Source organism: Lepisosteus oculatus, chromosome 26 (assembly GCF_040954835.1).
Source record: "Lepisosteus oculatus isolate fLepOcu1 chromosome 26, fLepOcu1.hap2, whole genome shotgun sequence".
Classification (NCBI taxonomy): Eukaryota; Metazoa; Chordata; class Actinopteri; order Semionotiformes; family Lepisosteidae; genus Lepisosteus; species Lepisosteus oculatus.
The window spans coordinates 9,456,261-9,482,546 of record NC_090721.1 but is presented as its reverse complement, the minus strand read 5'-3'; the positions used below and the strand labels follow the sequence as shown (position 1 = coordinate 9,482,546).

General features: G+C 47.3%; 2 protein-coding genes and 1 long non-coding RNA gene across 14 annotated transcripts in view; 2 read left to right on the top strand and 1 right to left on the bottom strand.

Moving 5' to 3' along the window:
• Positions 1–8,643, top strand: part of synrg (synergin, gamma) — a 51,996-nt gene extending 43,353 nt beyond the window's left edge. For 9 of the 10 annotated variants that reach the window (XM_015367594.2, XM_015367590.2, XM_015367593.2 and 6 more), the window contains one exon: positions 584–8,643. In XM_015367594.2, the coding sequence (XP_015223080.2) occupies positions 584–715 (132 nt within the window). In that variant the 3' untranslated portion in view covers positions 716–8,643. The remainder of the gene's footprint in view (positions 1–583) is intronic. The other variant, XM_015367591.2, reaches the window with a different exon arrangement.
• Positions 8,644–10,586: 1,943 nt separating this feature from the next.
• Positions 10,587–22,950, bottom strand: dusp14 (dual specificity phosphatase 14). 3 transcript variants are annotated; one of them, XM_015367869.2, is made up of 2 exons: positions 22,861–22,950; positions 10,587–13,061 (listed from the first exon to the last, which is right to left on the bottom strand). In XM_015367869.2, exon 2 carries the CDS (start codon positions 12,913–12,915, stop codon positions 12,280–12,282), a length of 636 nt encoding a protein of 211 aa, XP_015223355.2. In that variant the 5' UTR covers positions 12,916–13,061; positions 22,861–22,950; the 3' UTR covers positions 10,587–12,279. The 3 variants fall into 3 exon arrangements, with proteins under 3 accessions (XP_015223355.2, XP_015223354.2, XP_015223356.2); XM_015367868.2 differs by having other exon boundaries at positions 22,656–22,936; XM_015367870.2 differs by lacking the exon at positions 22,861–22,950 and adding an exon at positions 21,701–22,124.
• Positions 22,716–23,704, top strand: LOC138225147 (uncharacterized). Its single transcript, XR_011183720.1, has 2 exons — positions 22,716–22,798; positions 22,929–23,704. It is a non-coding gene; the product is annotated as an uncharacterized lncRNA (long non-coding RNA).
• The last annotated feature ends 2,582 nt before the right edge of the window (positions 23,705–26,286 follow it).

The window sequence follows — 26,286 nt, the reverse complement described above, 5'->3', positions numbered from 1 at the left end:
AGGAAAAGTAAAACCGCAGCAAGATGCTTGGATCACCGTGGAATTCTGAATTGTAGATGGGCGGGGGGCAGAGAGCTCGTCTAATACCCCCCATTGCCCAGTGCGGCCAGTTCCCCCAGCCAATTGGCTGCAGCCGGGCCCCACAGGTGCTCACTGCAAGGGGTCTGCTCACAATGACTCACTCCGCCTGCCTGCTCGGGCATGTGGGAGGACATGATTCATCTCGCATGACTCACTCTTGCCCGTCTTCACAGGGGAGAGAGAGCTCCACACACACACAAACAGACCGATGAGCCTCTTGGTGTCAGTAATGTAGGGCGATTGCTGTGCATTTCATAACAGATATATGCCATGGGTCTCCAGGTCTGCGCTCGGTTTATTAATGTAAATTGTGAACGGATGTCTTGTGGGGGGGTCTGAAAGTATATCATTGTACTGTAGGCACAATAAAAGAAGCACCTTGTATTGGTCAAAAGATATTACCGAGTTTGGCACTCTCACTGTGTTTATGAGTTACGCCTTGATGCAAGACCTTAATTCTGGAAATTCATTTCGTTTTTCCTCTTCTCCTCTCCCCTTGAAGGCTTTCAACTCGGAAACGGACAACTTTAAGCTTACGTATGGGGGTCACCAGTACCATGCCAGCTGTGCCAATTTCTGGATTAACTGCGTGGAGCCCAAACCGCCAGGCCTCATACTGCCAGACTTGCTCTGAGGCCCTGCTGCTGCCGCCGCCGCTATAGCAACCGACAGAGGGTAAACAGTGATGGAGAAAGCACTCAGCCTGACCATGCACAGAGCCGCACTTAAGCCTATGAGTCTGGGGATCCCGTCATGCACTCAGAATAGCTCTTTTTCATTTGCTTTGTAGAGTGTTTATTACCGGCCTTACCGTGGTGCTCTGAGAGGACGCACCAATCCTGAGCATGAACAGCACATTTAGTTATGCATTTGGTTTTCGCTGACAGAAGTACAAGTTTTTGATCAGATGTTACGAATGATTATTTATTGAAAATACTGTGTATTGCACAAATGTATTTGGCGTAAAACAAGGGACAGAATGACAATGTAGGTAAATTAGGTCAGGAGCTGCTACAAAACAAATTGTGTAAAGACACTTTCAGTGAGAGACGATTTCTTAACTGTGTGAGTCCTGTGTATTGAATAATTGCAATGTCTAATTATTGTATAATTACAAGTATATAATATACCATTGAATTATGAAGACAGTTCAGCAGAGAGAAACCTTTTTCTCCATTAAAAGGGATAAGTTACCATAGGGTTGGCAAGAAGCAGCTTTTTATTTTAAAGAGGTACTACAGTATATAATGAAAACTAATGTAACTAATGTTGCCGATTCAGATTCGCTTAGGTCTTAAGATTTAGATGCATATCCTTATTCATCCCTTAGGCAAACTGCCCACTCAAAAATAACTACGTAGTCCATGTGCCCAGAGGAAGTGTGCTGGACCTGCTGTCTCTCGATAGATTTTTTTTTTTTGTCATTTTATTATGGTATCATAGTTTTAGCTTGAACATCTTGCAGCAGGGTTACGGCTGAGATTGAATGTATATTTTGGTGTAAAAAATCTGCTTTTTCCTGTTGACAGTTGAACAGTACAAAACAATAATACTAATTGCATAATGTCCTATTAAAGTACCATTCTTAGATGCTGTTCTATATTAAAAGGCTGTAATATTTAACAAGAATTACACAGAACACCTGCTGCCGTTTTTTGTTGCAAAGCCTCTTGTGTTTGTTCTTGACGTGGAACACTTTATTCAGAAGATATTTATGTTAGACATAGATAGGTGGAATTTCAAAGGCATTTGTTTTATTGTTGTGCAGGCAGCTATCTGCAAAATTGATTTCCTCTTTCTTTTAAGTGGGAGTTTACATAATACTTTGGAGGCTGCTGGCAGTATTTTGCAACTTGTCTCTTGGATATCATTTTTTATCGACTCAATTAGAATAAGTCTTCTCTTTCTTATCAATTTAATTTACGCAGGACTGACAAACAGGCTTTATCAGTGATTGTAGATTCTGATCTGGAGCAAAGTGTGTGTTTGTCAGAACTGAATTTACTGATGTCCTCACAAGGATTGTAATTCCTTCGAAACCGTTTTGGCAGATTGTGAGAAGGATCTTGACAGGATTTCTGAGAATATATCATTTGGTTTATAAGAAAAGGTAATTGAACCCTTGAGCACTTACCCACTGGTTTTCACAATACCTATTTGTTTTGGGTCTGCTTTCACTCCATGTCACATTTGAACAGAGTAGGGAATAGTCAATAAAGTGGTCAATGGGTCCTCATGCCTATAGGAATACAGGTTTGTGTCTAAAGAGAGGGGAGACCAGAACAGGGAGATAAAAGATTAACTGAGGAATACCCCTGGTCCAACAGCGTGCTCTGAGACAAACCAATGCCCAATTATGACAGGGTAATTCAGACAGGTTGCTTAACTCTTTCTATTTTGCATTTTGGTGAAAGTGGATACATGGTCAGACTGTTTTTTGCCATGTTATGCAATATAATAATAATAATAAACTTTATTTTATATTGCGCCTTTAAAGGTGGCTTCTCAAAGCACTTTACAGGATGACAATAACAATAAATAAGACTAAAACAATAAATAAGAAGATTTCACAAGATAGGACACAATTATAATTACAACAATACAACAATAATAGAGGAGACACTTGAAGGTGGTATTAAGAAGAGCAGAGGGGTGACGAATGGAACCAGTTAAGTAAAGGCTTTTCTGAAGAAGAAGGTTTTGAGTCTGGATTTGAAGGAGTTTAGAGAAGGTGACTTCTCCGCATTTCTGGAAAAAAAAAAAGCATTTCTGAAAAAAGGTATTAATATCATGTAGTGACAGCAGCTCACATGCATGTTAAATTTCAGTGTTCTTGTATTTGTAGCATTCTTTTATTTTTTTAGTCTTTTAGATTCAGTGTGCCAGGCTGCCGGTGCTAGCACACGATAGAGCCTGTGCACTGGCCCGTCGGTAACCATCCTCCACGAGGACCTTCTTGAAAGTAACGTCAGCTGCAAGCAGACGGGGTCGGATCGAGGGCCAGCTTGGGTGGATATGACTCGGGGATACAAACTTCGATCTTCGCAAAAATAAATTCCGTGTTTTTTCAAACAAATCGCACAGAACACAACAGCCTTTTATTCTGTGGGAAAAGAGAGAATTGCCAACGCCCTACTTCATTTCTGTACGGAAAGTAAATTCTGATTAATCTTCCAAAAATATAACCCTGATATATACGGTGTATATATAGCTTTGAAATTATGAGATCACGTCTGCAGATCCAGGGCTCTGGTCCCCTGCCTGTTGAATTTGCCTCCCCCTACTCGGTATTGTCTGTGTTAAAGACACCAGTGAGGAAATCTAACCCTGAGGAACGCGTTCTTCACTGTGTCCCATTGTGTCAAAACTGCAGCGTTTCTTTTCATGCTTCGGTTTTCAATATCCTGTCCAGCCCTTCCAATAGCTCTCCGGGACAAGCTGGTCTTTTTGCCGGAAATTAATATTTTTTCAGTGAAGCTGTCTGTATTCCTATTCAACGCTCCAGACGGTGTGGTAAAGCAGCAAAAACAAAATCCACAGTTCACAAAGGGGTCCGTAGGGCTTTCTGATATTCTGTACAATTAAAACTGTAACAGAAATACTGAGGTCTTGAAATTCTCTGCTGCTTTCTGCTTCTCAAACCCCTGAAGAGTTTGGTTCACTGGGCAGGTGTTTTACAGTAGTTTTACTACTCCAGCAGCAGTTATCAAGCCTGAGACATTCTCCAGGTGCTGCGTGACAGCTTTCAGTGCGAAACGCTCCTAAGCATCTCAGATCAGCTTCCAATTTCTGTAAGCAGCATTCTTCCCATGGGAAATATCCTGAGATAAACAGCCCAGCTGATTTATTTTTTTTAAGGCTGCCCTGACCTGTTCATTTATTTATGTTGGATCTCGGACTTGTGCCGTAAGCTGACCTTGAGAGCAGCCTGGCCGCTCTTTGTAAGAATTATTTGTTCACTTATTTTTGTACACGAGTGGAAATTCCCCAGAGCTTGCCTTCCCCATCCAAGTCACGAGGCTGTGATTAGGAGTGGACGTGGTTTAAAAATGGATCAGATTTCTGTGGATGCAGAACCTTCCCCCACCAGTGCAACTCTAAACAATTATTCAGAATCAATTTTCTGCGAGTAGTTCGGAATATTTGACCAAGAACGGTTCATGCTTATTGATGTTGGGGTGGGGAGATTGTTCCTCATTTTATTGTCACTCCCTTTCAGTTGCCTGATGAGGTAGAAATTGCTATTTTAATTCACAACAGTTTTGCCTTTGGTTAGCAGTAGAACCTGAAGGCATGACAAGTGTGTGACAAATCCCTTTTCTCTCCTGCCAAGTGAATCTGCTTCTTCCTTCTCAAACGCTGGTTTGTCATGGTGCTTTCTTGCAGTCGCTCATCAATTTTAATTACGAATCACTGAAGTCAGTGTTTCTTTCCATCCTGTTTAATTAGTCGATCAATCAGTGTTTAATATAGTGCCTTTAGCAATAAATTGCTGCAGAGCTTTTATGACTCAAGCAATGCACCAGCATCCTTAAATTAAATAAAAACAAAGCAAAGAGGAATTTTAGAACAAATTATTGTTATGCAAAAAATAAGGTAAGAATTTCTAAAACATTGTTTTAAAACACTGCAGCTGTTGGTGCTTCTCATAGATACCTTGGTAGATCATTCTGCAATTCAGTAAAAAAGCTGATTTTCATTTGAAAGCTGTGTCACATGCCCTTTGTTTAAATTCTTGGAATTGCCAGACTCCTGACACTACTTGGGAGTGATGCACATGTATCTGACTAATGGAGTCCTTTAGGTGTTGGAGCACCTGTGCAGAAACAGTTTTCACTTTCAAAGGCAAGCTCCCTGCTCCAGCTTTCCTTTGCATGTAGGAGGATTGCTCTAATCCCAATCACTGCAGGCTCCTTTGTGGATTATGGCTGCTGGTACTCATGGGACAGGGGTGTCTGGTATAAGGATGTGTTCGAGAGGAAGGCCTGATGCAGGAAAGGGAGGGTCCATCTTGTGTCGGATTCATACCTGTGTCAGAGGGAGCCATTAATCTCAGGCGGTCATTGGCAGACATTCAGGCATCGACAGTACGGTCTCATTGGGGACAATTAATGGCCGTATTATAGGAGCTACTACCCATTAACTGAGGAATAATGTTGTGCAGGGAAAGAGTAGATATTTTTTCTGGGAAAGTGGAATGTCTCAGTGGTGCTGGTAGTGGTGGGGGGTACATCAGGGCTGTTTCCCTCACAGGTTATGACCCTGCTCTTTGAAGGGGTATCAGAAGAATTAATTGGACTTTTTTTTTTGCTCTTCTGCCTAGATGAGTCACTGCTTCTGTTTGTTAACATTTTGCTTTTGCGTAAATGTATTTTCATTACAATTTTTGTTGAGCTGACTGATCGAGCAGCTGCAGAATTCGAGGAGACTGAGGCATTGGCGTAGTAATATTTCTTTGGAAGTCTCTCTACCGAAAGGTTGTGATAAAGTCAGGAGCAAGAGAGGAGGAAGGCATTTCCTACCAGTTGAGTTTCTTTAACCTGGTGTCTCATATTAGCACTTTCCAGTAGACGCACCAGACGGGTCACAGTCTGCGCTGCACTGCGTCACAAACACGCGGTCCCTGTGCCCTCAGAGAAGTCATTTTAATAATTGCACCACTCTTGTGCAGTGCACCTAGCCCTCCACTGTATTAAAAAATGTTGATTTTGGTTTGGCTACTTTTTGGATTTTGAGGAAAACGGGACAAATAAATGCTTCCCTTTTTTCCGTACAGCAAGATGTCTGATTGACATAGCTTATTCTTGCAGCACTGAGAGTCGAGTTCAGTTAGCTGATGAACACTATGCGAAAGTCTTGCTGGCAGGGTGAGGTTGAACACGCTGTGTGCAGTCGCGTCTTTCTCAGGGTTGGACTGCTGTGCTGTAGGCCTCTCACCTCCGTGGCCAGTAGCCAACGACTGGTTTCTCACATGTTGCAACTGATTGCTGTGCCTCTGAATCAGCGTTAATATTCACCGCCAACGGCTCTGCTGCCCTTGGTGACGGTTACCAAGGTTACTGTACTTTTCATTTGCTGTCGGGATTATTGTCATACAAAGTGCGTCTTAGGTTTTTTTTTTCTGCGAGTGAGGATTGATCATTCTTGCAGGTCAAGTTTCAAGTTAGTTTAACCTCCTTAATTGCATTTCGCATGGGATTCAGCAAATCTACCAGGATTTACCTCCTGTGCTTCTCATTTGCATCTTGGGGTACCCTTAGGACTCTGTGTGTGTGCACATGTATACATTAACCAACAAGACATCAGTCATAGCATGAGAAAACTAGGCTCTTTCCCTGAATGTGTCCTCTTTGGCCAGAATATTAGGGAACAGCATTAGTAACAGTTTTGCCATGGTGCGTGCATTCTACATCTGTCTTATGAAGGACAACTTTCAGAGTTACAGTACTGGTACTTTTGAGAGCAAGTGCTTGCTATGACTGCAGTGGAACATAAATTTAAATACTAGCTCTGGCCTTTCCATAACATTTGATTTAACGTAATATCTCTCACTTATCTGTGGTCTTGCCATTCTGCCAGTCTTTCAGGTGATTTTCAGGTGGCATAGGGACTCTTGCATTTAGAATGACCTTATATTTCTTTTTTGGGGCTTTTTGGCAAACAGCACCTAATTGCTCCTCCTGAAAGCTCACCTTTCAGCACTGTGTGGTCTAGCTGCAGTTTCTGGCTGTGCTGAAGATTAATATTATAGCAAAACAGTTGGTACTTCCAGTCTCTCGCCAAAGCCAGAGTTCCCACTTTTTTAATCCTTCAACCCCACAATTCGTCAGCCCATGACATCTTTGTAGGTGCTATGAATAAGCACTGCACCAGAAATGCTGAAATCCTAGAGCATGATGAGTAGTTCTAAATGAGGACTTTCAAATGAAGCTCTTTTTCTCCTTTCTCAGGGAACTGAAAATTTGTGCAGCGTGAAACATCAAACATCCCGTCTCTGCATTTGCATGTGAAGTGTTGTTTCTGGAGAGCTGGCTGTGAACGCAAGTTGTCTTTTATTGCTTTATTTTTAGAATATGGTGTTGTCTTCTGGAAAAAGGATGGTAGCTTCACTGAAAGGATTTAACGATGCTGAGTGTGTATTCTCCAAGTTAAAGTGTGAACATGAATGGATAAGGAATACTGCTGACGCCTCAGGTGGCAGGGCAACTCTTACCTGTGAAAACTGCATGATTGTCAATAGGGCTGAGGAAGAACGGTTTTGATCAGGGAAATTAAAAAATAACTTTGTTCTCTTTTTATTGCATTGCGGGACTACAGTCCCTCAGAGAACACAACAGATGGGGCTGATTGTGGGCAGCTGTAAAATAATGGTGTTTCTCTTGAGTTAGCTGTTCTATTAAAAAAATATATTTTTCCTTTTCTCAAGCAGCTGTGTTATTGCTTATTAAAGATTAATTGATGCCCTTTTATTTAACCACAGCATTAGCGTGTCTAGAGTGGGCCAAGTGATTTCAAGAAACAATTAAAGCCCTACTTGGAGAGGGTGATAGTGTTACAAGTGTGGGTGCTTCCATTATCTGTGTACCCCAGTTTGTGTCAAAAACCATTAGCGCTGTCAGTCAGAGATCACTGGAAGTTAAACAGCTGACACTGAGTTTTATTAAAGTACTTTTCAGAGTGGTTTCTTCTACCTCTGCTACTAGTTATGAAAGAATCAGGCATCCTCTTTTTTTTATCCAAAAATGATCATTCCATAGCTTGAATTATTAAATTATTTTCTTTACAAAGTGCTGTAGCACTTTTTTTTTTTAAAGTGAAGCAAACAAAATGCATTTTGTCATGGAAATCTTTCTAAACTGGAAATGCAATGACTATGTCTTGGGAAAACTGGGTTTGATGTGGGGTCTCTTCGTATGCCTGGGATTTGATTTGCTATGTGTTGTCTGCACTGGAGCAGACGGGTCTGTTCGTTTGAGAATGAATATTCAGCTTGCATTTTGAATCCCAGGGGTGCTGCTCTGGCACTGGCCTGCCCAGACCAGGGCTGCCCTGTTGTGTCAGACTTGGGGGGAAGAGCGTTCAAGGGCCGGGCCTTCACTGGCAGCCCATCGCGGTGCCAGAACTCCAGCCGGGGCCCGTTCGCTCGTGCGACCTGTTGGAACTGACAGGCAGATCCCCCCCCGAGTCCCAGTTGTCCTTGCCCCTTTAGCCCCCTGGGGTGGGCGGCTGTGTGGAGCTGTTGCAGTCGAGCCGCGAGGAGAGTGAACCCGTCTGCGCTATAATCCGGCTCCACAGGACTGTCTGCCTGCCCCAACAGTGCGCCGCTCCCTCGCTGTCCCTCCATCTGTAAATAAGTATTACTGGAATGGCTGTCCTGGGATGCTGATCATGGTTTTTTTCCCTTATCCTTTCCTGCTTTCTTTTCAGTGCTTCCTACTGAATGTATGAATTTACACTATCGCCCATCTCCCCCTCTCCGCTTCGTGAATCTATACCGACTCACTTTGTGGTGTCTTTGTGAAAGGTTAAGATTCAATACTGTAATAAAAAAGATGTCCTGTTGCCCCATGGTGTTTGTGTGATGATTTTTCCAAGCTGATGCATTGCCAAGATGCCGCTTTGTTTGTTTTTTTGCGAGGGTGGTGCCTGTACATGAAAAACACAGCAACACTTTCCCTCTCGCTACTGACTTTGGAGTGCAGGTACTTGTATGTTGTTGATTCATATTTTCACATATAAGAAATTGATACTGCATGTGCCAGCCCATCATGCAAGCTCCAGGTGCTCTATAGTAGTCTATACTATGCACAACCTATTTAATGCAGTTCCTACAAATTTCTGTATACAGATGGAGAAAATATAGTCACTGCAAATTAATCACATTGATCTCACTTTCAAGACTTTCAAATCTGAAAGAGAAAAGATCAACAGTTTGGCTTCATTATGTATTCTGAAAGCAGATCAACTGGAGATGCAGCAATATTATCAGTCACTTACCGGCTTCAGCGGATCAGCAATTGTATTAGACAAACTATTACGTTCTCAGCCATAATGGATTCTTATGATTACCATTTAATTTTTGTTGCTTTTTTTGAGAGGTTATGAAAGATCATTAACATATAAAGTGTCCTGGTGTTGGCCTATGGATAATGGGATCTTAAAGAGGTAAGAAATTGTAGACATGTTATTGCTGCATTGTATGTTCTAGATTACATGAACACACCCTACTGAAACCTTTCTTATTCAAAAGCATTGAATTAATCTTTTAACTTTGCTGCTCAAACACCAGCAAAGCTCCCTTCTCTAACCTGCATTTGTATGACCAGAGTGATAACTGAAGCCTTAGACAGGGTGCTATTCAAATTTTTGCCCATTTAAATAATTGCATTGTGAAATCTGTATTATGCGACACAATACAATATGACACTAGTGCCATAATCTGGCAGACAAGGACAGCACAAGATCCCAGCACCGCACTCCGATAGAAACAGGTGTGCTTAGGACCCTGTTGTCCCCTGAGCCGCTGGGGCTGGGTGCCACCTTTTACGTACATGGAAAACCGTGCAAAAAAAGACGAGCAAATTCTACATCAAGCAACTCAAGCGTACATCTATACATGTCTTAGAATTTAAAATCTTTTTCAGCCTCACCTCTTGCAGCCCAAGAGAGTTAATCACCGCCCCCCCCGCCATCGTTCTTGCGCTCTGTGACCCTTAAAGAAGTTGTAATAACAGGGCCATCAGAATTGGAGCTCTGCTACTGGGAAGTGCTGGCTGCTCTCTCTCTAACTGCTGCAAAACAGCCAGAGTTGACAGGTACTGCATTATAAAGGAACTCTTACTAGCAATTTGCACTTTATTATGCTTCCCTATTGCTGCTGTGCGCCGAGGAACTGGTGAAGTTTAGCAACACTAGGTTATCTGCGACCAGGAGCAGGAAACACATCAGGTCCTATCCTCAAGTGCTCCTTGAAGTAGGAAAACTCAAAAGTACCTGCAAGAGCAGAGCGGGGACCCGGGAGACCTCCGTGTCCTCACTGGTGCCAACACAGATGTCCCGTCCCCTCTTGTGCACCATCACAACGAGGAGGTCCTCTTGCTGTCCCACAGGTGGTGCAGAAATCCTCCACACTCGATAATCGCCAGAGATGCTTCGTGCAGCCACTGGGGCGAGGAGCAGCAAAGACCACTGCGATGCAGTACAGCTGTCTAACACAACCTTCCTAACCTGCGGTCCTCTAACCCATTATTGTTAGAATACACATACATACAGAGCACCAGAGGTCATGCAATCTCTGGGTGGCATCAGAAGATGGCTGCTTAACAGCCTTTCGTCCTAACCTGCTGTGCCATCACGTCTATATAGCCACAGAGACTCCAAAGTCACCTGCCCAGAAGGCTGTAGCACAACACACTTTCTACATCGCAAATCAAATGTTATTTTATTCCTACGACCCATTAAAATAAAGGGGTGGGGTAGGAGTTGTTAGATAAATCAATAAATAATTTTCAGGTTCTCAGTGTTTAGTTTTATTCAAGAAGTCCTCACACCAACAGCTGACATACGCACGCACACTCTCGGTACAGTATTCATTTCCACCCTGTTTGTGCACCAGTCTTCTCTTGCTATTTAGAGTAAGGCTGTCCCGCTACAGGGAAATATTCAATGTGTTCAGGTTTCTCCTTCAAATGCAAACATCTGATGTATCACGTTTGCACTAGACACAGGATAGCACAGGTCATCTCCAAAACATTAAAAACCATCGCTAAAAAAGCCCTCCAGGCCACACCTTGCCCACCATCTCGGCTTTTGTGCAACTCATCCTGGTGTAACTCTGTCAAATGGATACCTCCAACCAGGCCAGGCCATTAACTTTCCAGAAAATCATATTCTGCTTAATCGTGTTCAACATCAAGGTACAAGAGCAAGAAACAGACACACAGCGCTCGTTTTTGGAGTCCATCCCTTAGATCAGTGGAACTGCCCACAAAAAATCTCAATGCTGTTACATCTTACACCCCTTATCTATATATTCTTCAGTATTTCACTGGGTGTTTTTTAGCAGGTCAGTTTCACAAGCTCACCTTTGCTTGTATAACTTGCTGAACCCCCAGTTCTAGAGCAGCTTGGTGGATGGTGGTTTTGGGCCAAGGGTAGGTTTCTGCATCCTCCTGTTCTTGTCGGACTTCAAAAACTTCAAAAAAAGTCAGTCCTGGGAACGACTTCCGAAGAGCAAACAGCAAAATGACAGTCTCTCTGTAGTTGTGGGGAAGGGGGAGGAGATCACGTCCACAGTTTTACTTCTGACCAACAGCACCTAGCCTCGAGCTGCACAAAATCGCCACCATCCATAGCAGCAGATTAGTTTCTTTTAAACACTAACGTTACACACACTTACAAAGCAGAATCTATAAGATTACACCAGTTACATGTCTAGTTCTTTTTGTTTTAGTTTAAAATTACAGCTCTTCCAAGAGGATAATGTGTCCATGTGTCCAGTTTCTGTACATTACTAGTTTTGTGAAATGCTACCAGGGATTTGATGGTAGATTGCTTTTAACCGCTGAGCAGGTCGTTCTTTAAAAGCACAACAGCTATTCTCTCTCGCTTTGACGCTGAAAATGCAATGTAGACTTGTGTCACGTCAATACAGATGCAGCTTCAACTGTAATGTGACTCGCATTAAGTCCAGGAAGTCTTAAGTCTTAAGACCTGCTGAGAACACACACTCCTTCAGCCATGTGCAGCATGAAGGTGCTACTCAAGACCTCATAATCCAGCCTCTGCTTTCAGCAAAGCACATCTTTGTCGCCAACCCACTGGGATATTGCTGGATGGCAGGACTGACAAGTCTTGAAATCCATTGCTCCAAATCCAAGCACGCGTTAGGAGACAGACAGATGGACAGAATCACGGTACATTACAGTACAGCAGCAGGAACAACTTGGCGCTCTGCAAGGGCAGTTCTGCTTCCTCCCCAGGCAACGATCCAGGATTAATCTACTAGACCTCAACGGACGGGCACTCGAGGACACAATCTGAGACGGGAGCCGACGAACGCCAGCTCCACCGGGTCTGGGGGTGCAGGGACGGGGGACTGGGGGGGGTGGAAAGACGACGAGATGAAGACGAGCCCTCCCTTGCCCTCCACCCCTCCCCCACCTTGGCTTTCCTCTCCTTGCAGCGGCGACCCTCCCTCTAGATGCCCCAGTAGGGGGCCAGGTTCCTGCGGTCCCTTTCGTAGACGTCCGGGATGACCCCGTAGGGCGTCTGCACCATTTTGACGGAGTTCCTGCCGAAGAGCTTCCGCTCGTACTCGATCAGCTGCCGCCAGAAGCCGGCATTGGGGCGGATGACCGGCCGGCGGGCCTTCACCCAGGCGTGGGCCTCGGCCAGCGAGACGCGGTGGTATTTCATGAGGTAGGCCAGGCACAGGGAGGCCGAGCGGCTCACGCCGGCCGCGCAGTGCACCAGCACGGCCCCGCGCTTCCGGCCCACGCTGTGGATCTTGTCGGCCACGCTGTCGAAGTACAGGGAGATGGGCGAGTGGGGCATGTCCGCCAGGGGCACCTTGACGTACTCCACGTGGGGCCAGTTGAAGTTGGGCAGCTCGATGGTGGCATTGACCACGCAGGTGATGCCCTTGGACAGCAGCAGGCTGCGGTTGGAGGCCACGTTGCCCCGGCTCAGGAAGAGGGAGGGCGTGATCTGGGCGATGCCGCCCAGCACCCCCGACTCGGGCACCAGCCTGGGCACGGCAGTGGGCACCACCGAGCTGCGGTGGTGGTGGTGGTGGTGGTGGTGGTGGAAGAAGGCCTGACTTCGGGAACTCATCGAGAAAGAGGGAGAGGAGACGGAGAGAGAGGAGGAGACTGGTGGAGACTGTGGAGGGGACGAGGCGGGGGGGGTGGGAGTCGCCCTTCAGAACACAACAGCCATGGTCCAGCTGGCGTCACAATCCGGCGCGCCCGCAGAACCACCTGCAGAGACAAGACATGACGGAAAGGTCAGCTTTCAGTCTTCCAGACGGACCAATTTAGCAGCTGGCCGGTTGATCGCTAGGAAATCGGATTTCGGAACTGCAACGAAAATCCTGGAGAGCCATCTCGGAGGATCTGAAAAACCAGGTAGACAGACAACAGCTGTTTATACTGCCATAAACGCTCAGTCTGCGTCCAGAGTTCGCTGGAGAAACCACCCTACAGTAATTCCTGCTGTTCGTCTGCACAAAACAGGAATGTATAATTTTCTACAAAACATGAGGAGGCTCAAGGGAAAACAAGATCTTCCGCTCAATCCCAGGATTCTGTGTTCACAGCTGCCAATACTATACAGCCACAGGGCGCTCCTTCTACAGTTTTTTTTTAAAATTTTGTGTGCCGTGTCTTACAACTCTGTCCAACTGTCTGTCCAGCAACTGTGTTACTGTGGCACATTTCTTTTAACCCGCTGTGTCTATATTGATAGAAAAAGCCACTGGCTGCGCTAGAGGAAGCGGTGTTTATTTAAAGCCTGACAGTATTAATATAATGGAGGGCAGTGTGGCACAGAGGTCATCGCTGACAACAGCTGCTCGAAATTGCTCTGTGCTGGTGTCCTACAGCCGAGCAGCGTTCCAGGAAGGGACAACAGACACACCACTGAGGTGGGGTTGAAAACACCAATAGAGACACACTGCTGAACTTTAATTTTTTCCAATAATACCACCATAAAAGCAGTAATTAAATTCAGCCCTGGTGGAGCTGTTGCTCATGCGCTCAAGCTGGGTAGGAAGCCAGGACACACTGATAGAGGAGACCAGGAAACTGGTACAGCAAGCAGTACTGTTCTGGAAGGGAAACCTGTTTGTGTGCTGTGCTATAGAAAGGGAAAGACTAGGTAAAGGCCTACTTCAGGAACATCCAGTCAATAAACACCTGTTAAAAAGGTGACAGAAAGAACACTTTTTCTGACCATTTATAAAACAGTCCTCCACTGAAGTATGACAGAATTCTCCTTTTCTCCGAGTCCTGCACTGCAGTCTGTAGCTAGCACCATGCCTGCTAGTGTTTCCCACTCTGCTGCTATTTACACTGTAGCCTCACATCAGCTAGAAGGCTTATAAATATTGAGTTTGTACTCAAATGGCTGTGTGTAAATACGCAGGCAGGCTGAAGACCACTGGACTGAAAAGAGCTGGGCGAGTCCTAGGGAGAGATTAGACTCCAGGATTTTCCTGCAACGCCACAGCATTGCTTTTTTCGGAGAATACAAGGATTCGGCACAGGCTGGAGCTGTCCGGGGTGATGAAGGACCAGAATCTGCAGGGTGACTGATCAGGACCGGCCTGGGAGAGGACTAGGGGCTGCTGGGCTACTGGAGGACTGTCCGATTCTCGAGACATGTGCAGCCCCTGCGGTGTGTTACACGACAACCAAGGAGCATCTCCGTGCTTTTAAAATCTCTCTGCACTCATCTGGAAACTTGGCAGATTTTTGTTGGAAACAAAAGGGAGTTTATTGTAAACACAGCTGGACATCAAGTGAACCCAAATGCACTGCCTCCTCTGAGCCTCAAAGACAACACCTTTCTCTGTGAAAGATTTGACTATAAATGGCTACCTATCTGAACATGGGTTCTTAAAGCCCAGAGTCCAGATTTAGTTCAAGAATATTAATCATCTTTCATTTACATTTTTTTCCATGAACCATCAACTCAAGGTATGTGTCAATAAAACAACACAAGGGCAAAATCAATAGAGACAGGTATACACAAACATTAAATAGAATCACTAGGTATAGAAGTGAGCTTTCAGACAGCATGCGTACCTCCCAAAAGCCATAGCACAGCCTGATATTATCCAGTGGTTTTCCATAGCATAAAACTGCACCGAAGCAGAAACACTCTGACAAACGAAATGCCTTTAATACACAATTCTATATCATGCACAACTAACACACACCTGATTATTTACCATAAAAAACACAAGACATCCAACAAATGAAGCTTCAGATCTTCATCATATGCAAAACCTGCTATACAGCAATGGCAAAACAAATTAAATACAGAAGAACATATCAGTCCATAGCTGTTTCTATACTGTTACCTGTATTGTTCTAGCGCAAGTGCAACTGCTCTTTATGACTGACACTGCAGGCAGGCTAGCCCATGCAGAATCAACACCACGCTTCCCGCTGGCCAGTTCCTGCTCTTAGAAAAACTCTTCAGATGGGAGCCCAGCTCCTCCTCAACACATCTGCACTTGCAGGCTGTCCGCCAGGAACATCCATCAGCTGGAGGGGCTGGGAACAGAGGGACAGTGGACACCCCCCCGTCTCACACAACTGTCCCTCTCTGCGGGACTGGGCATGCTAAAGCAGGGAGTGTGGATGGGCAGACATTCGAGTATCCCCTCCTACAGACTGAGTGCTTTCCTCTTGTCTGATACTGGAAATCCTGCTGTGAGGGAACGGACTTGTTGCTATCCTGCCTGTTCTGCACATTTATTATTATAATCATAATTGTTATTGCGACTGTCATTTTGAAGCTAATTTTTTTTTCCCCTTCACTGAACAAACAAGCTCTCCTTAAAAAAGAAAAAGATTTCCACATGAAAGCTGACTTTCATCTGCACTTTACAGCCCAGCGCTGATCGGGAGCGAGGTGACAAAAGAAACCGGGATCCATCTGGTATGATGTTTTTCTCGAGCACCAGTGTGGAACAGGGGTGGTTATCTTTGCCATGTGTGAGGACCATAGGATCAGACCAGAAAGCGATTTTTATGGGAACCTGATGCCCTCTCGCCATGCCTACATCGTTATACATCTTCTCTTTATAAAGCTCTTTATCTCCAGACACACTCCTGCTGAAAAGCAGCTCAGGCTAGAAGTGAAACATCACAATGGCACCCGAGATCTGAACATGCGTCTTTAGGGAAAACACGCTAGAAAGCACCGCTCGGTCTCCCTCAGCTCCGTTTATCCATGTGATCACATGGCACTCCGCCATGTAGCTCAGAGGACCATTCCAGCAGATCACTGCTCAAGCTCAAACCCCTACTGGCATCACACTGGTCTAACACTGGAAAACCTCCTGACAAGCCCAACAAGATGACAGCAAGCAAACTGTCCAGGTTCTGCTGGGTTATTTTCGGCTTCAGGCCTCTTCCCGGGCAGCAGAGAGGCGCTGGTTGGGAATCTGCCTGCTGCAGCTCAAGCATGGATGGAGCAGAGCAGTGCCGGGGGGTGGGGGGGTGACAATCCACCAGCCCCCCCCCACCCCACCCAGCATTCTCACCCAGCATTCTCACCCAGCCTCCCTAACAGGCTTCAATAAGCGAATCAGATCGGCTCTGTGCCCCAGAAGCAGCTGTGTCCCCAGATCCCTGGCACTGCGGACTCCCAGAAGGACACTGGCCAGGACAAAGAGTGTCCAGCAGTGTCCCTCACAGAGCTCAGGCCTGGCATCACGCATTCATTTCACAAAGGCTGAAGAAATGAAATCCAGAAATGTAACAGCTGCCGAAGATACAGCAGGCCGATACAGATCCAGATGTCCCACAGCACCGACTGAAATGTAGCTCACATGAGATAAGATCATTTCAGACTAAAAACCCATCGAGGTGTGCACAGATACAAACGCATACTTATATAAATCCTTTAGCATATCACAGAACTCAAGATCGCTCCAGAATACCTTGGAATATACTGAAGACCATAAAAGGATTTGTCTTCCTGCTGACGTACGTTTAGAGCCAACATCAATCTAACGCTACCCACAGATGTTATGAAGCTTTGAATAAAAATAAAATCCTTATCGCTGTTAAAATGAGCTCAGGGCTGAAAGTCTGCTTGAGAGTGTGAAAGCTGCATCTTTGTGGAAGCGCTCCAGGCCTCCACTGCTACTCCCAGGCTATATGGCTCCCTGCCTGGTGTCCTTGTCCTGGGGTGTGAATAAGGGAGATGGGCTGCTTGGCCAGATAAAGCACCTATCATTTCTTTCAATCTTACTTTATTTCTCCTTGTTTTACTGGAGAAGGTGAGAGAATAAAAAAAGGGGACAAAACACACACATGCTCTGAAGCACTGATGTCCAGCTGCCACTCGGAGAGCCCGGCACTTAGCTGATTCACAGAGCTCTACCGTGTGCGAGCAGAATGACCCGAGACTGAGAACAACTCCTCTTCCTCTCGCACAAAGGCCGATCGATTTTACTGGGCTGGTGTTAAAAAACAAACCTTTTGCCGGAGAAACCAATAGAGCCCAAGGGAGTAACAACAACAACAACAAGACCATCGGCCAAAAACCCCTTCCTAAAGCAGGAACAAATTCCTAAATTCCTCAAACTCCTACGCCGGGAAAGTATGTCGCCCTCCTTAGATGCTCCATTTCAGAACTTGGAGGCAACCAGTTCTGTGACTGCTCTCTCGGTTGTGCCGACTGACAGTTCAACACTGACTGACAGTTCAACGATTTAGGAGCTGGCTGTCGCAGGATCCTGGAATGGAATGGAACAGATTGGAAGCAACACGGGTTGAGCAGTCCTGCCTAAAGGTCGCACTTGTCTGTGGAGACAGAATAACCCACTGCACAAGAGACACCTACTCTCACAGTGGGCCCCAGCGTGTGTGCCACCCAATAAACAACCCAGCCTGTCGCTCAGCGTGTGACCCAGAGCCTGTCAGCACTGGCATAGCAAGGCGCCCCAGAGGTTTCCTCCCCACGGGTGAGACTCTTCAGGGATAGCTTTCCCCACGCGCCAGCAGAAAACTGTAGCCTCCAGTGACAGCTGGAACGTCTCAATCTCAACATGCCCTGAGCTCTGGTTCCCACTGCACATGGGTGCAGAGATGATTGATCACATGAGCCCAAAAACTGCCCCCCCCCCCACCAAGTTCAGAATGCACAGCAACAGAGAACTGGAGTCAACTCGAAAATCCCCAACAGGACCGACGTGGCCACAGCTGTAGAAAGCAATGCCAAGCAGAAAGCTTCTTATAACTGCTGAGGGTGGAGGCACCCCAGAGTGTGAGATATTATCTTAGACTCTGGACGGGACACCAGACTGTCATAAGGCACACACACCCAGCAGCATGGGATATCGTAAGGGTGGATCTATTAAAACAGACAGATTCTCCAATTTGCTAACCTAGCCTCTATGTGACTGGAATATAGTTTACAAAAACAGGCTGGACCTGGAGACAAGCAAAATAGAAGTGAAGAACATGCAAACTAATACAGAAAACTCCCCAATCTGGTACTAAACACAAAACCTGGGAGCTTTGTGCATGCAGCATTCCAGAGCCAATTGCCAGTATGTTGCTTGAATCTAAACATGTTCCAGGAGAGACAGCCCTTTCTTTCAGGATCCAGGAGGAAAGAGTAGGAAAAAGAGTAGTGGGGCTGCACGCTGGTGGTGGTGGAGGGGATCCCCATTACCTGTAAAGCTCTTTGAGTGGAGTGTCCAGAAAAGCGCTGTATAAGTGTAAGGAATTTATTTACTTCTGTGGGAGCCCATCCTGTCTTAGTGACAATAGAGGAAATGCATCCCCAACCTCACAGGAAGTACCACAAAAGAGATCAGCTCACTTTGGTACAGAACATGCTCTGCTCCTGCTGGCACAGCAAAGGAAAGGAAACCCGAGCACACAAGAACACGAGGCTCCTGAAAACAGGAGGAGGCCATTCAGCAAACAGTTCTTCTTCACTAACTGCTCCGAGAACAGTTCTCAATGTTGGTGTATCACCAGCAGCTGCTCTTATTTTTGAAAAACCCTTTAAGAACACATTTTGACCCTATTAGCTCTCACGTCACTGCTGGTACTGGAATACACTTCTTGTCTGGCTGATGCCTGTACAATAACACTCTCAGATGCCCACAGGATGAAAACATCCCTGACTGACTGACAAGGCTTTTGATCATCGTTGTGTAGTGCAGACAGACATTACCGTCTCAGGTCAGCTAAGGTGTGTTTGGATATCTTAATCCTGGTCAGACAGAAGCAACAGCCCAAGCAGCCTATTTGCTTTTTTTGCGTCTGAAAAAAATTGGCTTGTTTTTTCCCCAGTTGCAGCCTGGTTGCACAAGGCATACTTTCTGGAGACTATTTCGTGGCAATCAGCCCCCAGGTTTTCCAGAAAACTAGCTTCATGGAACAAATTTCTTCTGCTCCTTACAGAATAAACAAAGGAGAGGACAGGCCCAGAGATGGGACGAGGAACACATGCAAGAGCAGACTAAGCCAGCCAGCAATGACCTGGCCCCCCCGGTCCACCCCCCCCCCCCCGCCTCGCCTGCTGGAGGGGCTCATCGGTTTTCAATCAACGCATCACCGGGGGCAAAACCCACTAAGAGACGCAGCCGAGAATCAGACGCAGATTAATCACAGAGGACGGGTTCCGGAACGCACGCAGCTACACAATGTGCTGCAGAAGATCTATAGACAAACTCCTCCTCGGGCATTTTCAAGCCAAGACAAAGAGGTGGGAGGGGTCTCTCCAGGGCTGATCAGGGGCTGCGAGTCTGAATTTGCACTTTCTGAAGCTAAAGAGCTGGCAGTTACAGTTTGTGCACACATCTGCTCTAAGAACATAACATCAGAATGGATCCTTCACAAACTCAACAACCTGCTCTGAGGTGGTATCCCCTTCCCAGTCCGCAGCCAGTGTTATCCTGCTTGTTGGCCGACTCTGCAGGCTGCCCTCCTCACACTGCTGGCCGATACGAACGATCGAAAAATCAAATCCATTATTTCTCCTTTCTGAAACCTCTCCTGAGAGCGCGATCACCACGACGGGTAAGTCTCGGCACCCGCTGTCCTCCCGCTGGCACAAACGACATTACGTTACTGAAAAACTAAACTGCAGGCTGCAGACAGCAGAATTGAATTCGCCTCCACACGAGGATCCGAGGTCCAGCCGGCGGGCGGACAAAGGCGCTCTTTTGTTAGAGGGAGCGGCGCAATGCTTGATCCCTCACCCAGGCGCTGCTTGAAACCAAGTGAACAGGCTCGGACTACAAAGCCTGTCCGAGCCAGCCAGCGCTGGCGTGTTGATAGAATCCCCAGTGATGGAGCCCCAGGTCATATAGTTCTGGAACTACGCAGAAGGCTGAGCCCTGTTGATCTATTCGGTAAATAATTCATCTGAAACTCCACGCCAAAATATGTTTGCACTTCCTGAAAACCAATGGAAATGTCCCTGCTTCTTGCCTGTATTTTGCCGGATGCACAGACTTGTGGCCCCAGGGATGTGGAGCAAGTCTGTGTAGACTAATAATAATAATAAAATAATAATAATAATAATAATAATAATTCCTTACACTTATATAGCGCTTTTCTGGACACTCCACTCAAAGCGCTTTACAGGTAATGGGGATCCCCTCCACCACCACCAGTGTGCAGCCCCACCTGGATGATACACCAGTACACTACCCACACACCAGCTCTCAGTGGGGAGGAGAGCAGAGTGATGAAGCCAGTTCAGAGAGGGGGATTATTAGGAGGCCATGATTGGTAAGGGCCAATGGGAAATTTAGCCAGGACGCCGGGGTAACACCCCTACTCTTTTTCACCCTGGGATTTTTAATGACCACAGAGAGTCAGGACCTCGGTTTTACGTCTCATCTGAAGGACTGCGCCTTTTTTACAGTATAGTGTCCCCTGTCACTATACTGGGGCATTAGGACCCACACACACCACAGGGTGAGCGCCCCCTGCTGGCCCCACTAACACCTCTTCCAGCAGCAACCTTAGTTTCTCCCAGGAGTCTCCCATCCAGGTACTGACCAGGCTCACACCTGCTGAGCTCCAGTGGGGCTGCCAGTTGTGAGATGCAGAGTGATTTGGCTGCTGGCTAAAAGACTAGGCTGGACGCTAGTCTCTCGAGACAAAGGGGTGCAGCTGAACAGTGCGGGTCTCTGCCTGCAGAGGGGTCCCCTAAACCCTGAAACCTCCTCCCCAGCCAGTCCTGCAACTGGGGGACACGGCCTCAGAGGACACAGAGCAATTGAGACGCAAATGTGTGTCAGAGAAATATACCAGGCCCCCAGAGACCCCCTTCACTACACACAGCTCACGTTCAGCCCACCTTCAGTGTGATGTGGAGAGGGGAATCACTTTGCACAATTCATGCACGAGAAATCAGGCTGACGGACCTAACACAGTCTCTTCACCAATAACAAGCAGCTACCAGCTGCCTGATTCTCTTTACATCCAACATCAGGGGACTTCACGACAACAGAAACGATATACCTGGCACTGACAGACTTAAGCAATAATTGCGGGATGCAAACACTTATTTTTTAAAATCAACACTGCAGGCAAAAGCCGATAAAAGTGACAAAATGCTGCTTTTTAAATTGCAATTTTGGCGATTAGCCCCTCAAGCTGTTGCTGCCGCCTCATGCACTCGGAATCTTCCAGTAGCCTCAAGAAGCCGAGCGTCTCCTGTGGACTACTTCTGATTCGAGGAAGCCTTTGAAATCAAGGTCTTATCGGCCTTTTTTTTCCCCACCAGCTAGGCGGCAATTTGAAAGAGATTGCAGAGCGCAACAGGGCCGGATCGCGGCAGGCGCAAGGCATCGGGCCGTCATCTGGCGCCCACACTTCCCCAACAGCACCCCAACCCACAATTTACTCACCGTGCAGCTCTGACGTCTCCGTGCGAGGAGGAACGGGGCCGAGGACACGGACGTTTCACATGCCAGTCACGAAAGAAAGCTGAACTGTGTCTCTCTCTGTGTGTGTGTGTCTGAGCATTGCGCTTCGGGAACAAACCTGCAGACGTACGAATGTGTTTTTGCACGCTGTAGCGCCCCAGCGTCGCAGATGGTATTCATCTGCGCCTTACTTGTTCTTCAGACCCGTTTCTGAACTTACTTTATGACCCGGCCACGGGCAACCCCAGCTTAACAGAAGCGCACCACATCACCCGGCGCCGGGTCCCCCAAGAGCAGGAATATTCAGCCGAGGCGAATTCACAGCACGAAAATGAATAAACCTAAGATCTTATTCCAAGTTAACAGACTGAAGCACAAAGAACGCAGCAGGTTATATACGCAAGTGCCCGAGGCAATATTTATATATAACGTACTGTACACAAGCGTATAATAACGTACAACAAGCAGTCAAACAGCAGTAATTGCTCTGCCACCTGTTATGCCATCAGAGATAGGAGGCTTATAATTGCATTACAGCGAACAATAAATTAGCTCCATCTAGAGCTTACTGACGCTCGAAATAACTCCGGTTAATTCCTAGATGCTCAATTACCAAATGGTTAGGTTCATGTATATAAAGAGTCATTTCTGTCGAACACCGCTATCTCAAAGCGCTTTCCCAAGCGTCCGCCCGGCCGCGCACCACGCAGCGCACTAACAGGTGCGAGCCGGGGCCACGGGATTTTTAATTCCGCTTCTCGTCACACCGCAGGAACTCCCCGCAACCGCAAAACGCACAACTTCTGCCACGGCAACTTCCGGCATCGCACAGGGTCGCGGTGGAAATCGCGGGGCAAGGTCTCAGGCGGCGGCGGCGGCTCGCCACCATCCGCGACGGCGGGGGGCTCGGCGGACGCGCCGCGGCTCGCTCACTTACCTCCCAGGGTAGCGGTCTGCTGCTCCAAGCCCCGTCGCTAACGAGCCGCCGGTGACACAACACAATTCACACACTTCGGGGCTCGACTGGACACCGGCGCCGCTCTCGAACAGTATAAAACGACTCAACCCGCCGGGGGAAAAGTATGTGCGAGGGTTATTAACAGCCGAGAGCTGGGGGGAAAAAAAAGAGCTTAAAAACTAACCAGGCAGCCGACGTCGTACAGAAGCTTCGCAAAGTAAAGCCCCGACAGCTGAGTGTTTGTTTTTAAAGGAAAAGGCAGCGGGCAGCGCAGGAGCCGGAGAGAGGCGGAGGAGCCGAGCCGAGCAGCGCAGAGCCGGCGACCGTGCGTGCGGACTGAGCGCTCGGAGCGCGGACCGCGTGACGGCGGTGCCGAAGCGCCTCCCCTCCTAGCAACGCAGTCCGGACTCCCCGCCCGGGAGAGCTGCGATCCGGTCGTGACGGAGGGGGGGGGCTCGGCGATGTCATCGAGTCGACCGCGGATCATCCGCACCTGACCCAGCATCGATCGCGCACAGACCTGCCTAACTCAGCGCGTCCGGGGGCACTGTGCTGAACTGCGTGGCCGTAGTACACATAACGTGAATATAATTCCCCTTTCCATGACTAAATCTGCCAACACAAACAAGAGTCGGCAATACCGCGCTGATCGTATATTCACCACACTATTACCCCCAATATTTATGGTTTAAAAATGGTAAACCAACACATCCGATTACTACTGGCTGCCGTCGCATCATCCAGGTGGGGCTGCACACTGGTGGTGGTGGTGGAGGGGATCCCCATTACCTGGAAAGCGCTTTGAGTGGAGTGTCCAGAAAAAGCACTATATAAATGTAAGGAATTATTATTATTACATTTAAAGTACCGAGAACAGATCGCCCAGGGTAAAGAGAGACAGATCTCCAGCCAGGCTAAACGATTTCCTAATTAACCTTTCCGCCGTGTCATAATCTCTTTTGTATTTAAAATATTGTCTCCAATAGGAGCATAGCTTCCAATAATCCATTAAATTCACTTCGGCATAATTCCGGTTTCGCTGTTAAAGGGTTTTGTGTCGCTTTCCATTTTTGTGCACGTATTACATCAGGGAACCCAATTACGGCAGATTATAAGCACTGAACTAATGGAGAAGGGGAATGAATGAGAGGTCTTTGAGGGTTTAACAAATCTTTACTGAGCGCTGGGGTTGTATTAAGACCTGCGGGGTACCGCGCAGGAGACCCTAGCTCAAAAGATGGGGAGAGAGGGGGAGAGAGACCCGGTGCCGGAGGCGCAGAGGAGCGAGAAGTCGCCCAAAAATAGCAGCTACGTGCGGGCGGCCTGTAACACGAGTGGGCGTGTGAGCGAGAAGGATTCCAGCGCAGCCGGTCTCCACGCAGCTCAAGGCAGTGGGGATAAAAAAACTGCGCAAGCTGGGAACGAGTAGGGGCCGCCTTAGCGCCGCTTCACAAGTGAACTCCTTACATAAGACACGACCGCTCCTTATACCTGTCCAGGGGGATTCATTCGCGTACCAGTGAATAGATTCCCTCTATGAGTTACGTTCATGAATATCTTATATAAGTACTTCAGATATTAAAGCCATTCTTTGATGTTTCGGATACCTTTGATTTAATATGCAATAACCGGGGCCCACGCCTATAATATGGATGGATGGATTTGCCTGCGTATATAAATAAGCAGAAACACGAATCCTGGACAACGCTGTTGTATCCAGGTCTCCCAGCCCAGGTGCCACCAGCTAGTGGCTTCCAAAGGCACAGGCGTGGATTTGAGGGAGCGATGTAAGGTTAAGTGAGGTGGTGTGTGCACCGGCCAACACGCTTCAATGTCCTTTTGTTCTCCTGTCGGTTTGACTAAGAAAAACTGGGGAAAAAACGCACTTTTTCCCTTGCACTTCTCAGCACGTGAAAGTCTTTGAAAATTCCTTCCCACGAACACCAGACATAAAATAATAAGTAAAACATCGTAGGCAGATAGGGTGCCAGAAAGAAGACCGCCTTGCACACCACATTAGAGCCTCAAATCCGTGTTTTCCTAAAACCTCAATGTAATCCGGCTCTCCTGGGTGAGGATGCAGGACGGTGCACGGAACGTGTTTTTTTTTTGTGCTTAAAGATCCCTGACAAAGGCGTTACCGACAAGGCGGGACGTACTGGGTCGGCCCCACAGCGAGGAGGAAGGCTTAACATGAGACCTCCTCAACAGCAAGCTCAACGTCACCCCTTTGGATGGTGACGTCATCCAAAAAACCCGCACCACGACGCGGTGACGTCACAGGAAGGAAACACGGACGCGCGTGGCGGAATGCGATTCAAACGCCAGCACCTGTATTAGCGCGGCGGAGAACCAGGTGCACTGGAACATTTCAAGACCACCTGCTGTGGTGAAAGCTTTAACAGACTCACGTCAGGTGGCAGGCACAACACAGAGCGAGCCTGATCGGTGGGCCAGGAAACAGCGGGAGACGCGCAGAAAGGGAACTGTGAAGGGGATCTGTCTCCCGAGAGCAAACTGGGCTAAGAAGGACAGGGCAGGTTTCATTAACCTGCTGTGGAACAGCCATGAAATTAATCTTGGCAACAAAAAAAAGGTCACGGGCTGTTTAGGCACAACATAACTGGAAACACAGGCAATGTGGGGGAACATGTCACAAGGCCCTGCAGAAGACAAGAGTGCTTGATCACACAAGGTTACTAAAGCACCTTGCTACAGCAACGAAATCACTGTGAAACCTTGAACCGGCCCAGTGTAAGGCCCTGCGAGGGGCTGCCACAGCAGTGCGCAGCTTGGCTACCAAGACAATAATCAGATACAATGGTTCAGTGTTCAGGAAATGCAGAAAGTGCACACAGAGAAGGCCATGGGCACACCTGATAGCCTGTTAGCCAGAGAACTGCGGCTTTCAGGGAGCTCTCCTGTGCCCGGCTAGCGGTCTCCTGGGACAGCTTGAGCATTCAGATTACAGTCTTACAGCTTACAGTTTTTCAAAACAGCTTTGGTTTGGTGCAGAAAGAGAAGGGGAGAAAACGAGAAGGGAGGAGAGGGGTGGCATTCGCTGAACATTTGGAATCGAGAAGAGCTCTAAATTTAAGCCCCCGCATTCCGTAAACGTTTCTGCTGAATGGAAACTGTGACCCATTGATTTTTCACAAAGCCGCCCAGCCTGGCTAATGGCCATGACTCAGCCTGGCCAGCACTGCGGGCTGCTCTCTGCAACATGAGCCAGTCCAGATCCAGCCCTGTGCTCCCCCCCCACAGATTACCTCTGTGTTTGTCCTAGGACAAAGATGATGCCCACCCCCCACCCCCAGGGGGTCCTGCACAAGAGCCTGGCAAGCTCGGTCCTGACTCATCCAGGATCTACCAGGACGCAGCAAATCGGAAGCTCAGCTCGGAAACCGTTATTCTGCGACGATGCTTCAAGAAGAAAAAGAACAAAAACAGTCAAGCTAGCGAGCAAAACGAAACACCTGTCTTTATTACTGCTCCGCAGGGAAGTGGGGAGAAGCCCGATCGGCAGACAGCTGCTGCGAAAGTGCAGATGAAGTTATTATTCTGACACAGCACTTAACAGCAGCCAGCCGTGTGTGGAAATGTTATGTTT